General features: G+C 37.6%; 1 protein-coding gene across 1 annotated transcript in view; it reads left to right on the forward strand.

Moving 5' to 3' along the window:
• Positions 1-16,109, forward strand: part of LOC139697449 (uncharacterized) — a 28,231-nt gene extending 12,122 nt beyond the window's left edge. The window contains exons 4-8 of the mRNA XM_071596175.1: positions 9,403-9,488; positions 10,629-10,714; positions 12,605-12,879; positions 13,430-13,587; positions 15,951-16,109. Coding sequence (XP_071452276.1) covers positions 9,403-9,488; positions 10,629-10,714; positions 12,605-12,879; positions 13,430-13,587; positions 15,951-16,109 — 764 coding nt within the window. The remainder of the gene's footprint in view (positions 1-9,402; positions 9,489-10,628; positions 10,715-12,604; positions 12,880-13,429; positions 13,588-15,950) is intronic.
• Positions 16,110-16,967: the final 858 nt, after the last annotated feature.

Below are 16,967 nucleotides of genomic sequence, written 5' to 3' on the forward strand. Positions count from 1 at the left end.
TGTCTCTTACCAATATATTCATTTTTATATATTATTCTTGGGTTTTAAAGTATTTTTAAAGAGCACCGAGAAAATTATTTAATTATATTTATCGCAATTTGATAAATTTTATCAAAAAGTTTGATTCAAATGCAACATTATACTTTCTGCACTCTCATTTACTGGACCTGTTAAGTTGCTTGATACAAAATATCAAGATGTTTCAATCAATTTAACGGAATAAAACTAACCTTTTTGGAAATTTCAGCGGACTGCATCGATTACCTAAGCAAATACGAGCACATTTTGTATGCAAGCAAACCATCCTTAAATCGCATATAACAATTCATTGCCCTGATGAGATTATCACTGGTATCAATAAATCAAGAAAATCATATTATTATTTAACTTATATTCCACAATTCCACAACTTCACACTCAAAATATACATTGCCTAAATCGAAAATTAAATATTAATCACTCAAATTCTTTCGCCACTAACGGCTATACCATAGAACCCCCATACGAACCAAATTTCTAGGATATTTGAAGAAATATGATGTCATGAAATTTTGCGTAAATACAATGTCACGAGGTAATCGTACACGTTGTACCAAATTTCAGTAGAAAAAAATGAATGTTCCAAAAGCAAAAGATGTTCTTCTAAGACAAAAAACTTTAAAAGTTACCTTTAAATAGGATAATAAAACGTATTAGCAAAAAAACTGATAGATTATTTCAACTAATAATTTTCACTGACGCCTACATATCTTTTCAAGCCCTACAGCCTCTGTTGAACCATCTCTCTTGAAATGTCGGTAAAATTCGGCGTCCGATATTTTACCAATATGCTGGTGATTATAATTATGAAAGAACTGGAACATTGAGAAAAGTGAAACTACGTACCCAATAATGGCTCCATCAACTCGGAGATACCCGTGATCACATCCAGGAATGTAGTTCTGCTTCTGTGAAATGGACCAAAGTGTTTTGATGTACTCTTTGCAGAAGCATGCATTTGTTCGGTAGTATTCCCATATCGATGTTACATTCTAACAAAAAATACGCGTTTGCAGGCAAAATCGTAATTTTTATGTCGAAATAGTCAGAACTTCGAAGAATATCATAAAATTAAATTAATTAATTAATCTAGGCACTTATATCATCCGAGCTCTTTCAATTTTTCAGAAAAATATTGAAATTTTGAATTGCAAGCTCAAACCAAACCATTAACAAAATATATCAAGCACTTAGTGGTTAACTTATCATTATATTGAATGCACCGCTGGTACAATAAAAAAATCTATATTTAACGTTTGATATTTTCCGCAAACCTTTTGTTTCGTGTACCAATTAGATCTCTTCAGTATCGCAAATTACATATACTCAATGTCAACGTGATGATTAATGCAGCCACGGCTTGTCATGAAGATCTCAGGTGTTTGCTCTACCTAAGTTATAACGTGTTGAACACATTTTACAGTGGGAACAATATAACGTTACTCCAATCGTAGTAGTAGTAGTAGTGTTGAGGGGAGGCGACCGACAGCTGATGTCATTCGCGCCATAGGGGATGGACAGGAAAGGATGTAGGGTGGAGAGAAACCCGGCGTCGGCATTAGCCTACTCTTTACGAAAGGCGCCAAGTTCTCCAATCGTTTAGTCCACAGTTGCGTCTCTGATCTTTGAACTCACACATTTGGGGAATGTAAGGACTTCTCCATTTTGAGATAATAACATAATATTAATGCTCTCTAATTAACCACCGCGAGTACATTATGGAAGAAAAAAAATGTTCTATTCCCTGACGAGGAAACCGCTGGATCCTCCAAAATCCGAATGTTACTGCTAGAAATATAAATCTGTTTTCCTGAAAATAAAACAGAAGCTAATCACACCAAAATTACAGATACTTTCATTTTGCGGTGCTTACGCTTCTTTATCAAAGTTTGAAGATGTAATAAAATTTATTTTAGATGTGAAGAAATTTTCTTCCAAAGCCCAATAAAACATAGATCTGCAAATGATTTTTTTTTCAATTTTAAATGACCGCGATATAAGATACACCTAATTAAGTTAATCTTGTTAAAGCTACAGGGTACAAGGGTTAATACTTTTATGATACGCAAGGTTTTGCACAGGATAGAGTTGTACCGTGAGTTTTACGGGATTAATTTCATACAGATAATGCAAGCAATATTTGCCTAATCTCAACGTTATTGCTCTATTCATGGGATTCAGATAATCACGAAAATATGAGACAAAAAAGTTGTCACTCTGCTTTCTTACCAGAAAAATTGCTAACTTCACGTCAATGAAGTGTATAGAACAAAGTTAAATAAATAAGTTAGATCTTAAAAGTTGAGCCATCATAAAAATGTAGAGAATTTCACTATGCCATCATGGGTTGAATAATGGGGAATCATCAAAGCAAAACTATCACCTAACTTTATTCTCTCTACGACCAGTTTCATTATCCATGTTACATCTTCAGGCAGAGGTCACAGAATAATTATGTCTTCAGGAGATATGTGTGATGAAACCGGTCTAACTACATAAAAGTTTGGCAAAATCAAAGAAGTCATTTTTTAATAATCCAAAGATGCGACTTCACAAGGTTGATCTTGATGCCATAGAATTGAATCTTAAAAATAGTTGTAGACTCTACGAGCTCTTAAATCTATAAAAATTCAACAAAATGCCCTTTTTCTTTCACTACGTACTTACTTACTTACATACGTTACCCATAGAAACAAAAACTGCAATTTGGGCATTTTTATTCCACTAACAGAATGTCAATATCCTAAAGATAAATGAACAGATATATTGCTACTTATAAGAGCGAATTAGTCCATCAGTTATCATTCTAAGAAGGCGTTAAGATGTTTCGCACTACCCGTAGAGGGATATTGTACCACAGAAATTATGCAGATGTATACGTTCCGAATTCCGTTCCGTTCCGAAGTAAATTCAATTGATACATTGGAAAATGCTCGTAAAAATGTAATGGCGTTAGTAAGAGTAACATCTACGATTTTATCATTTATATTATTTTTATTTCCCATGGAAATAATTTTATTCGAGCATCTTCGTCCTTGGTCATAATTGGACGAGTATACGATGAAAAGGATATCAAAATATTTTTATGTTCCAAAATGCGTTGATCAGGAATTATCAGAGCAAAATGAAATCAGCCGTCTAAATTAAGAGAAAGGAATATCAAGTAAATATTGAGAAAAGACCAGTTCAACGAAAAGTGAAGAGTCAGGCGTGATATTGTGGAATCGAGACATAATGAAAACTTCGTTGCAATTTTCCACAGTTAAATTGTGGAAACTGTTTAACTGTGGAAAATTGCGACCAGTTCAACATTCGTCCTTATGCGTATAATCATGCCTTTTAGCAATCTCTTGACAAATTTTACGTCACTTTGCATTAATATAAAAACAAAAAATAATGGGGTGACAAAAACGTTACCAACGGGGAATGCGCTCCGTACCTGTAATAAATATAATCTGTGAGTAATAAATACAATATTTTCATACCAAAAATACTGAAAATCCATAAAACGGTGAAAAAAACTAAATCTTCAGAGTACCGTAAGATAATTATGTTTATGATGTCCCCGTAACTACCCCTAGTATTTTCATACCTTAATTTAGTTAATTACAGATTAATGTAAAGACGGAGGATAATTAGCTAACTTTATATTAAAAAAACATAGATATTCTCCGCTTATAAATTTCGGCAAAAAACCAGTGATATGACTTTTCGAACGCTGCCCAGGAATTCCTGTGCTACTTTCTGTTATTCGAATGTCGTGAACTAGAGCCAAGCCAGCAAGTAAAAATAATATCAATGCTACCGAGACTACTGCCTCTAATTAGATGGCTCCCAGTATTGAGTTGTCACAATACTATCAACACATCCCGCACTTTATGAAGGTCACTAACTTCGTAATACCAATATTTTTTGGATCCGAGAGTCGATAACCTAATTTGTGGTCTAAGAAGTGTTTTCTTCCTCTCTCTCTCCCTTTCTATCACCATCACTACCTCTAAGAAAGTACCCTAACTGGCAAATTATGGCTCAATATTTTATTACACACAAAAGATCAATGAAAATGTAAAATAAAATCAAACATGCATCAACGACTGACGTAAAGTCACATAACTCCGGGATAGAGGGTCTCCAATAAGGCTAATATGATAATTTTTTTTCTACAGGTCAAAAAGGGAGGAAAAGTAATGATTTTTCACCCTAGGTAGAGAAATATGTTAAATATTGAATAGCGCTAGGATCCTCTTAATTAGGACCCCTGTGAGGACGAAGTAATTTTTGCAAAAATTGTAAGAACGATGTTTAACACACATCGTTTTCTAGTACCATCCTATGTATAAGTTAGATTTATCCTTCGTATGATGATTAATATTTTAACAGAAAGTTCAAAATCTATGGCCGGCCTTTAATTAAAAATTTCATATTTTAATGAAGGCCACCAATAAATTTTGAACTTTCGCTTCACTGGTTCACATCAACTACCTGGTTTCTTTAAATAAAAAGGACTGGTAATTGTGAAAAATATACTATGAAAAAACATTACTCAATGAGATAAGCCCAACAGCAACCCAAGTTTCCACTTCCTAGTTCCATCGGTGACGATTACAATGAAGGTAGGCAACACAGATCGTAGTCACTCGTATTTATACTATATCGGTACTGATTTTAATGCTTCTGGTGATATCAAAAGCTCTCAGCGGTCGGAACAAAAAATATAATATCACTACTAAATATTTCCATGAATGAGAAATAAAACTATCTTTAATTTATAGTGCATGCAAGGAAACGATGAGAAACTATTTTTAGAACAATGGTGCTAATAAAGGTAAACTATTAATCAGTTCCATTTCTTTCTGTCTTAAAATTATAAGAGAATAAGCGCAAGAGAATAAAAAAGGGGACAATTAATAAATTCCAAAGAAACTGCGGGAGATGCCGCAACAGTAACTTTAACGGAGTCATCCGCTAATGTGCATTTCAATGCAACAATTTCAGAGTGTAAAAATCATTCGCCTTGACTGGGATTTGAAGTGTTTTAAAAGTGATTGGAAGGATTCGTGTAAGTGTTTAAAGTGTTTAAAGTTGGCTTTAACCTCGTGGACTGTGGCGCCTCGCGCACGACTACGAATGCCTGTGACATTGTATGTACGGTATTTCGTCACAACATCTTGTTCCTTTAAAAGCCCCAAAATTTCAGAGTTTAATAGGACGTCTCGGTAGCTTAAGTGGCTAAAGCACTCGACCGGATATTGAGGGATCTGGGTTCGAATCCCAGTCAAGGCGAATGATTTTTACACTCTGAAATTGTTGCATTGAAGGGACAATTAATAGCAATTAAGGAATTACGGTTAGTTGAATAGAGCACAGAGCTATTCCTGGAAAACTATTACAAGCTGAAGGACCGAAATTATTTTCACTACACAAGATAATTACAATAATGTGTAAATATTCCTAATAAGAATTATATCTCTACATAAACATTCTCGATGTAGTTATTTCTGAGGAACTGAAAATGAAACGCCTACGTACAGTAACTCTCTGAGAAAATATTCAAAACATGTGAATTCATTATAAATGATCACCAAATCTGAATGCCTTAGATAAGTTAACTGTCCTAGCTTAATTTAATCTTTCAAAAAAGTAAAATCATGCCTCCGTAATTTCCACCAAATAGTGTTCATCACACAAAAATCAGAGTGATTCAAGACATTTAAAAGGTAACTTTCAATATGAAAGCAAAGTAAATGTTACATATATAAATCTGTATAGATCTACAAGATTTTACGCAAGAGAGCACTTCAGCATAAAACGGTAAGAAGAAAGAAACAGTCATAATTATTTCTAAGAATTATTTACGACACAGGTACTCACCGTAGAAACATGTACGGAAACTATGAAACCTCAAATTGTGCTCGCATTATGTTTGAAATAATCAAAGTTTCAACAATCTTAGTCTTTGAAATCCAAAATATATCGCTTACAGAACTTCACTATACATCTAGCCCGGTTGACGAAACTTTTTACCAATATTTAAGTACCTTGAAAATTATTCACTGAACTCTAAGTATGATTGAATTTGGTTAACGATCAATTAAAACAAATGTGTGTTTAAAAATGTTTAATTCATCAGTTTAAACGTCTTGCTTCTAGTCCATAGATACGAGTCATCCACTGAATTATTAAATTTCATTTAAATGTTACAGATCATACAAAGCCCTTTGCCCTTTACGCAATAGCCATAGCCTAATTCTCGCAACTCTAGATTGCTAGTTACTATAAAGAAATTAGTGCATTTTCCGACAAAACGAAGTACTAATTCCGATATCTAAAGACCTTAATTTCACAAGAACTTTCTTTGAACGTCCAATACGCAACCTCTACATTTCCTTAACGTTCATTATCCATGGTTCGAAAAAAATTACGGTCAAAATGTGGAATTTTCAGGCTTTGCTAGAGGATGAGAAATGTCTTGTCCCAAATTTACTGGTCGCTAAAACTTATAACATTCTTTTTCTTAGGAATTGAATCCAGGATGAATTAAAAAAGAGAAATTGATTTACTTACGACCTGCGTGCTACCAGCAAACTCATGTCACTTCAGTTAGAATTTACCCCATTTTTGTTCACCTTACAATCAGTATGACAAAATGCTCACTACTAGTAGAATTTTCTACTTAATAATTTGGATTCACATCGGCATTTATACATGGTCTATTATGAAAGAAATGCGCATTATTTTATTGTGACGCAACTACCCATGGTAACGCAGTAAAACCGGTTGGAAAATATGATCAGCGATCTGCCCTTTCAAAGCAGTCGGTCGTAATTTTGATCTGAGCAGTCTGAGCGAAAGTACGTGCCTCCGCGTGAAGTGTATTTTTCGACTTTGTAATACTTCTTGATGGAGCGTTCGCTTGAACAGCGATACGGCAGCAAGTTTTGCGTTCAGCTAGGAAAGAAAGCAACCAAAACATTCCAGATGCTTCAAAAGGCCTTGAAGGACGACTGCATTTCAAGGTTACTGTCCGTGAGGTGGCACAAGGCGTTCAAGAAGGGCAGGGAGGAGGTCGCCGGCACACCCCATTCTGGTCGCCTAACAACGGTCAGAACCTAGGAAAACGTGAATCGCGTGCGCAAAGTTTTGCGTTCCGACCGACGATTGAGCATCCAGCAAATCGCTGACACCCTTCACATGTTCACACTTGAGGTATCTGGGATAGTGACCGAGGACATGGAAATGTGCTATGTCTGTGCGAAGTTTGTGCCGAAAGTGTTGACGGAAGACCAAAAAGAACTCCGAGTTTCGCGCCGTCAACAATTATTGGATTTCATTCAAAATGAGCCGGACTTTCTTAACTCTGTCGGAGACGAATCTTGGATGCTCGAGTACGAACTTGAATCGAAAAGGCAGAGCAGCAAGTGGCACGCAAAATCATCCCCCCACCCCAAGAAAGCGCGAATGAGCAAGTCTCACATCAAAATGATGCTCATTGTCTTCTTTGACGTCAGAAGAATCGTCCATTTTGAATTTATAGCGCTGGGAGGAATTGTCTACTCAGCAACAACCCAGTCTTTAACCTGGAGGTGCTTAGGAGATTGAAACGCCGGGTCGCGCGCGTGAGGGCTGGAATCCAAGACACGGTCAAGCTTCACGATGACAATGCCCCCACCAACACGTCCTTCATCGTTATCAACGTCCTGGCCCGGAGCACTACCGGTGGTCCCTCAGCCCCCTAACAGTCCCGACTTGGCTCCGTAGAACTTTTTTTTGTTTCCCTGACTGAAGAAAGAGCTGAAAGGAAAGCATTGGGAGACCGTGGAAAATACCCAAAAGCATTTTGCAACGTTCCTGAGAGACATTCCCGTCGAGGAGTTTCAGGGTGCCTTCCAGGTGTGGCAGACACGTCTCCGCAAGTGTATTGACGCAGGAGCAGAGTATTTTAAACAATTTGAAGCAGTTGTGCTAGTATGATCAATACATCTATTTTGCCCGGAGAATACATGTTACTTTTAGAGTGGACCCTATATAATATGCGTCAGGCGTTGTTTAACCTGTGATAAGCCCTTGGAATAATTTACTTTTTCAAATGGTGGATAATTCACTTGTGGTCTAACAACTACGATCCTGTTGTTTGGTATTATTAGGGTATTTAATGATGTTTGATGACATTTTTTTTTAAATGCTATCTATTTCATTTGGATGTGGAATGATAAAAATAGAAGGGTAAGAATTAAATCAAGTTAATATCGTATTTAGAATTCGGTATGATGCACGATAAAATTTTCCCCCGTAGACTCCTTCGCGAGTCACCTCCTCTTTATAATCTGCTGCTTCACATCGCTACTGTGTTGCTAGACATCGTATTAACACCGCACCACGCATCCTACTCGTTGCAACTCAATTTGAGATAGGGCCTTGATGCCCGTAGGCAGGTGCCGAAGAGTTTGAGAGAGGGAGGAAGGGGGGAACCTGGTGCGTGTATGCGGGAGGTGAGAATGATGTACGGGATTGGGACTAGGTTGGCGCGTGAGAGCGTTGATCTGTGCGGAAGGATGGACGTGCGCCTGCTGCATCCGCGATCTCAAACTTGGGTCATGACCGAAAGAATTCTTCGAAAAAGGATGACCCTCGTACTTAAAATTACGTAATAATATCACCGGTATGCAGGACTATCAACCCTAATAATAAACTCTAATTTATTATCTAGATTCCATCTAGAGTATAGGTTTAAGATCATATTTTCAATAGAAAAGCTAAGCATGTGCTCATACTCTAATGACTGAAGTGAGATGGTAAGACCTCTGTTCATACCTATATCATGCAAAAATCAAATAATATTTTCATATCAAGTTTGCGAAAAGAATTTACTTAAACTAAAACCTTTCTATTTCTCGCATAATTATCTTGAATTACATCATTTGGTAGTAATGCACTCTTAAGATGTAGAACATTTTGCTTTGATATAAGCCTCAATAAATATTCCCCTGAATTTTTATTGTGTGACAAGGAGTTTTAGTGTAATCATATCACAGGAAACCCTACGTTGAGGACTATAAAAATGCATTTAAATATAAATAGCATGGATGTGGGCAATAATAAAATATCAAAATTACCATAAAAATCCAAACTGGATAAAATAAACAAAAAGTTGTAGTTGAGTAGAGAACTTCCTAAAATATATTTCACGCGGTGCTTTTTTCTAACACAATTTTCTCTGCCTTATTACATCAACTCCGTGCTGAGGGTGAGTAGGTACTTTACTCAAAAGCTTTTCCACTTGAAACCTTTAAATCCCTTGGTACTTATTTGATCCTTTACTTACTCTCGAAAAGGCCGTACTGACAAAAATATCTCTGTTTACAGGATGCGGGATATCGGTGGGGAAGATTGGTGCCCAAAGGCGGATAGTAGGGGGTGATGAAGCTGGATTTGGTAGCTTCCCATGGCAGGTATGAGTATATTTATGTCTCTGTAACTACATGTAACAGCCAACTGAGGTGAAGAAATATCCACGCTGACAGAAGAAAAATTCCCAATCTTACAATTGAAATGAATGTCCTTTATTTATCAAGTATTCCATTCTTTGACAGAGCATTGCTAAAATGATTTCCATTTTAAATCAATACTTAGGTAGATATAGATCTGCTCAAATAATGCCATAACATATCTCATCTGAAATTTTTCAAAGTATATTTTCGTATTCCGAAACAGAAATACCTATAAATTTGATAACCATGCTCGTAAGCCTGGAGGGTGTGGTCCTTCTTGGTGATTGTCTTAAATAGGATGACTAATCTTATACGGTTGGCAACTCTATAGCACCATATAAAGCCAAATTAAACAATTGTTGTTGGCGGAATTCCAGTTTTGAATCAAATAAAGGCTATTGATAAGATGCGATATCAAATGCTCGAATAACATGTTCCATTTCCAATTCCACTGTCGATGAAAAGGACTTATTACGATTAACTCGATCAAGTTTAATGTACATAAGTAAAATAACTGAAGTTTACATAAACTTTAAGTTACTTACTTTTGGCTGCATGACTTTTAGTTGCAAAATACCATTCTAAATAATCTCTGAGCTGAACCATTAAGCATAGGAGAACACATTTATATGTTATATGAACGTCTTGCCAAAAAAGTTCAATGGACCAGACACTTCCTCAAGTGCTTCGTGATTTAGGCGCATTACTAGGAACGACAAGCATTTGCGTTTTCTAAAGCATGCTCACTATTATAATCCTCAATTAAATCTGTAATGTCTTCCCTCCGCCTACGCCAACATTTAGCCAACTGTCATCCGATCACTTACGTTAAGACCACTCCCAAGACCCATTACCATTCGTCTAATTAATCAGTCAACTCCACGCACCACCACACCCAACGGTGCATGACTTTATATCTATGGACGTATCCACATTCATCAACACTCCAAAACTGACTTCCCTCGTGCGCGGCAACCCGTCATTTCCCCACTCTTGCTTCCTACTCTCTTTATCTCTCACTCATTCGCCACCCCCCCATCATGCTCTCTTTCCCCTTCCACTCCTTCTCGACATGCATACTCTTTTCTCCTTGGACCACAGGCCTACATCCGCATTGGGTCCAGCCGCTGCGGAGGGTCCTTGGTCAACCGATATCACGTCGTCACCGCCGGCCACTGCGTTGCTAGGTGAGTACGGACCCGAAAGTCACACCGTCATCGCGAGCGTTTGGCCCTCTTCCGATGATCCAGTCGCCGTGATTTGGGGAACACGGAAAATGCCAATGGCTTCGCAGTAGAGAAACGCATTCGGCTACTGTTCTGTGACGCATGCTTTGTTACCCCCTGGCGAGATCCGTACGATAACTATGGCGTGGCGTCACCATTTGCTTTCAACACACTCTTTCAGCTGCTTTACGTGGCGTCTGGTTTCAGGAGCCATAATTTTATAAATATTTATTTTTTAGTGTAAAAATCAAATCACAGATATTTAACGTAAAGATAGTGGATACAAGCCGTACAAAGATTATAGATAGTGATAATATTATCTCGGAGTTTTTTCTGTAAATAATTTTTTTCATTGTGTTATGATGGCAAATTAATTATTTCGAGATCCAAATAATACAGCAATTTTTTAACAATTCGGGATTAAACTTTATAAATTCATCCTCAGGTAAAACACAGCCTTCATAAGGCTGTGTTTTACCTGAGGGTGAAACTATCATTTTGTAAATCAAAATCTGAATCTTTTGAATGTCATTTAACTTAGAATTGGTAAAATATTTCCTGTTCATAACTGAAAATGGTTGAATTGGTTCCTCCAAGTCACGCTTTAATAAATCAGTAACACCGAATTTTATATTTTTTACAAAATAAACGATGAATAAATAAGTTAAGAACAATCTTCGTGGAATATTCCGCAATTTTATGAAATATGTAAGATAAATATATTTTCATTTGATATAAAGATAAACACCATTTATAAATTTGCTGATTAAAACTCACCTCAATTAATTTTATAAGTGCAGGAATATGTTGACTTTTCTGCATTAGAGATTTTGAGGTCAAGGAAAAATTAGTCTTGGAGTTCATGGTTAAGTGTATCCAATATATTTCTGATTCCTGAACCGGATGCAACTTCATTGCTTGTTGACGTAAATATTAAGACACATGGTATGCAAACTTGCTTTCAATATTCTCCGTCATAAATTACCTAGGAGAGCAATAATAGCTGACTAATCAGCCTGTGAGCTGAATGTCAAGAGAACGAGAACTTAGCAATTGCTACAATTTATGGCATTCATAAAATATACCTACGCTGATGCCGATAATGCGATCCTCTTCCAGCAAAATTATATACATATTATCATGGGTGTGGGAAGTTATTTCAATTTCGGAAAATTTCACATCTTATAAAGGCGATGACATAATACGAAGTTGTAATATCTTCCCACACATAAGATGGAATTCCACCAAGCTAAGGTTACCAGAGTCTAAATGCAAGAGATCTTTGAACAAAACTATCTAGAATAACAAAATTAAAAGACTCTCAATATGAACCCTAACATATCTGACGTTGACCTATTGATTTAATGTAATATAAATCATTCTGCCATTGATATTTCCTGCTTTTATTTTTATAAAAACCTGGAGATTTCACGTTACATTTTACTAATGAGAAACGAGCATATTTTCTGACGGAAACCCAAACTAATACCGTTCCAGTTTTTGTAAGTTTACAAGTATCCCAGAAATTACTAACGCCCTAATTTTATTGCATTCCTTCTTTATAGAATGCAAGTTAAACCGCCTAAGGGCTTCGTGACAATGCTATTCTCTAAAGTCATCAGCGAAACCATTTATATTTCCAAGTCATTAAGTTGGAAAATGCCTATGTTTATTTTTATTGTTTTCATTTTTCTAATTACCTGGCAAAAAATCTTTTTGGATAATTCGTGTAAATTCATTCTGTCATCCATCTTTAGGGAGCAATCTAAGGGAACGTCCAAAAAAATGTGCCTGTACTTATGCCTGGGCTAAGCTAAATGAAACGCTAACTTTCGCAACATGCATTCCCAGGGCCACCCCGAGGCAGGTGCAGGTGACCCTGGGAGACTACGTGATCAACTCAGCTGTGGAACCTCTGCCCGCCTACACTTTCGGCGTGCGTGAGATACGCGTGCACCCACGCTTCAAGTTCACGCCGCAGGCGGACAGGTTCGACGTGGCCGTGCTGAAGCTGGAGAGACCCGTGCGCTATATGCCCCACATAGCACCAATCTGCTTGCCGGCCAGGGGTGAGGACTTCCTGGGGCAGCACGGATGGGCCGCCGGGTGGGGCGCTCTCCAGGCCGGTGAGCTACACATTTATACACACACATATCAATTACGTAAAGCAGGAAGGGCAAACCGTTCAACTTATTCCGCTACGAAGGGGCGATATTTTGAAATAACCTTAACACTCTATTTGAGTATTATCTGTGCCAGTTTTATTCACTCATTTAAAAACTTGAATCAGTGAGAAACAATGCAACGAATTCAAAATAGTACGGAAATAGAAAATGTTCCATTGTATATTTTGTTCTAAAGGTGGGAAACACACCTAAAAATAAAGCTAGCAAGTAATTAGCCAGAACATTTGTGCTGATATCTTTTTCAAGCTACTACACACATAAATGGAAACAATATAATTCCGATATTTTCTTCACAATGCTGAGAAATATCAGAGCATTGCATATCAATATATGTATTATGACTGAAATCCTGAACAAACATTTCCGACAAACTGACCTATATCCCTCGCATATTAAATCAGTCGGACCAAAGGCAATAGTTTATTTTTTTTAATACTTTATCAAACGAGTGTTCTCATCTCTTTTAACCTTCACCTAATCTTCCACGCAGGATCGCGTCTGAGGCCAAAGACGCTGCAGGCGGTGGATGTCCCCGTCCTAGACAACCGCCTTTGTGAGAGATGGCACCGGTCCAATGGAATCAACGTTATCATTCACGAGGAGATGATGTGCGCGGGATATAGGGGCGGAGGAAGGGATTCTTGCCAGGTAAGGAATCGCCCGCCCACTGATATCATCATCCTACATTACTGCCGTTAGTAATCGACATTTGGCGTCCTTTTTAATAGTCCCCCATAATTTATGTGGCCGTAATTTTCGAGATTTTCTACCCTCACGCCTTCCCATAAATTTGGCGACATTCTGTAAATGAGCCGCGGAGCCGGTTTAATATTTTTAGACGCTGTTTATTACGGGACTGTCATTATCGCCAAATGAAGGAATAAATGTACCGTGGCATTAGATATGCATGAAAACAATAAAATGTAATTGTCAATTCCTGTGATGAAGTACTGATATTGTACTGGTGCGACTCACTTATATTTGCGAGAGAACAGATCAACCCGATTGTCCTTCACCTATTCATGTAAGAGAAGAAGAAATGAATGATGAAGCCTATTGCTGTGACCTCTAATCTATTTTTTAACATTCCTTCTAAAATATCTAATTTGATAAGGGTTTATTCGAATAAACTAAGAGAGCTGAATAAACCGATGCATAGAACATGTCTATGGCAATATTAAAAATGTATTCCCCCAGCATTTATGTTAATATCAGCCGCCAATCCCTGAATTAATAACCCCGATAAGGATTCCTATACCATTCACCGTGGACAGATGTAGTACTAATGTAATCGTTCCCTTCCGAAAACCTTTTTATACGGAAGAGAATAATCATATAAATCAACCCGAAGGTTAGTTGACTAGGTGAAGGTAGAGACATTTTGAACTCTAACCTCACATTTAAATATTTAAAACAAATATTTAAACTCTTAGGCGAGTGAAATTAGCACATCGGGGAAAGGGGACCAGTTTCTTTTTCTTTGTCACACGTAGTTTCTAAGTTATCCAAAAAATAACGCTCCTTGAATGACGCTATGGGTACCAAAAGCCACCTTGAAAGATATACCGGTCATCCAGTCCAACCGCAAGGTTGACACGCCCCCGAAGAAGAGGACATGTGACACGAAATTGAGTAGCAGCTGCCGCCTCCACTTTACTCTACGAGTATATCTGAAAAATACCCCGCAACCTCCTGAAAGCAAATTTCATGGGGGGGTTTGAGTACTAGCCTTTTGAGCATAAATGTGCCCTTTAGTACATAAAAATATACTTGCACATATACATGAGCATACTTACTACACTTACTCACATATGTAAGCCGATTTGTTGGGGTGATAACATACTGCGATAACGGATGAACTCGAGTGAAGTTTAACACTTTTCTTATTGAATTAAGAATGTAGGAGGAATTACGTTCGATATTGTTTCGTTTTCGTGTCATGAAAGAGTACTTGAAGCCATCAGCGATGGTATCTATCTCTCTTATTTATCTCGGTGGTTTAATCTGCCAATTTAATGTCAGTCCATTAGATTTTCCTCCCTAGTAAACTCAGGTGTTCTGTATATTTACAAGTCTTAGTCTCAATTGCTCTCTACGTGACTCTAGGGCCTCCCTATCTAATTCCTGCAGCAAATCCGTCACGCTTTCGTGGCACATTTTAACAGATCTAGCGGATTCGCTCTGGACTTTTTCCAATTCCTTAATTAACCTTTTCTCCCGCGGATCCAAATACTAGTCATTATACCACATCTGGCTTGATTAAAGCGAAGTAGCAGCTGCCTCTTTCACCTTTTAATTACAATTTCCGATAACCCTTCTAATGAAATCTAGTTTCTCTAAGGGTAGCCCGCATACGAGATGTGTGCCCCAAAAAACGTTAATGTAAATATAACACATAAGTATTTGACCCATTCTGTGTTGCTAAATTAGATCAACTCCATTTTACTCTATTTCTCCCTGTATACCTTACGTCGAGATCCTCTCCTCAATTATTCCAAAACTTCATCACCATACATTGTTTATTATTATTTTTAACCCCTATTCTTTGCATCACACCGATATCTGATCGGGGACAGTAGAAAGTAATCCACAGATTTTATTTAGCATAGGTATTTAGATCGATTACCCTCGATTTTAGAATAATTTTACTGAACATTTTGCAAACTTGAATTGTTCAGTAATACTATTAAGTAAAATTGATCATTACCATCCTCTGGGGAATACAAACGTTATTGTCCAATGAAAAAGCCTGTACCATTAACGCTTTTAAGTGTTACCTTAGTTACAGGAACTATTTTTGCTTTATTCTGGCAAATCGAAGTCATGAATCAAACTGCTATAGTTTTCTGATTTTCAATATTCCAAACTTTGATTTTCCTGATTTTGTGGCTCCTGGGAAACCGAATGATACACTAAGAATTTATCATGTTTCTGTATGACACAAGGGTTTAGAAACGTATACGCATGCTATAAAAGGAGAAAACCTAACTACATTCGTTAAATTCCCTCAGGGTGACTCTGGTGGACCACTGATGATGGAGCGCACAGGAAGATGGTATCTCATCGGTATAGTGTCAGCGGGCTATTCCTGCGCACAGAGGGGACAACCGGGGATCTATCACCGCGTCGCCCACACCGTCGATTGGATTACAAGAGTAATCAATTCCTAATAAGAAGACGCTCTACCACTCATCTTTAAACTACGAGTCACGCACATGGTGGGCAGATGAGAAGCATTGCTGCAAATGAGCTGAGTCGAGCAAATGACTTCAGAATGATGCCGCTTGGACAACTTCTTCGCATTGATTGTGTAAATGCCTTTTGAAGTGCTACAATTCAAGAAAATGACACTTGAGGAAATGAGAATGGTGGTGCCATACCGCCGATTCTTCTCAATATACGGTGATAATTTTCGAGGGCTGAAGTTCTGCACAGTCTTCCAGTGCCCAGGCCACAATTATTTTTCTGCATATTCCCTGCCCAAGTGAGTGGCAGTGACTTTCTTTGCCAAAGAGTGGAAAAGGACAGTTTTTCCACCTTGACTATAAGCCAATTCCAAATAAAAATAAGGTGATTTGTGTACATACGGAGGCACGGGTTGATAACAGTCACTAATATGTAAATTCCTCCATCGTGCATTGCGATACCCTCTGGTGTGACCTCAATCAACAAAAGTCGCAGGAACTACGAACTCCCTTGTAGACAAGGGACGACCATCCTTCCTTCACTCTCACCATGGGATTACGAACTTCCCGTTTTAATATGCCAAACCTGCCGAACTTGTATATATTAGTTGCTACAGCCTCACTTTAGTCGAGAGTCTGTATTCCAATGCTTAAACTACCACTGTGGCCAAACTTTGCAAAGCTGCTCTCAATGCCCAAAGCCAGCTAAAAATCGAAAAAAATATAAGCTGCCCAGTATTCGGTCAGAGAAAGCAAACAAACGTGATCTGTTTCCCATTATTTCATTTCACTTCACTGAGGACAAACAACGTAGGATTATCAGTGTTTTTCTTTGGAAATTCA

Source organism: Hetaerina americana, unplaced genomic scaffold (assembly GCF_022747635.1).
Source record: "Hetaerina americana unplaced genomic scaffold, ioHetAmer1.1.p SCAF_1, whole genome shotgun sequence".
Lineage (NCBI taxonomy): Eukaryota > Metazoa > Arthropoda > Insecta > Odonata > Calopterygidae > Hetaerina > Hetaerina americana.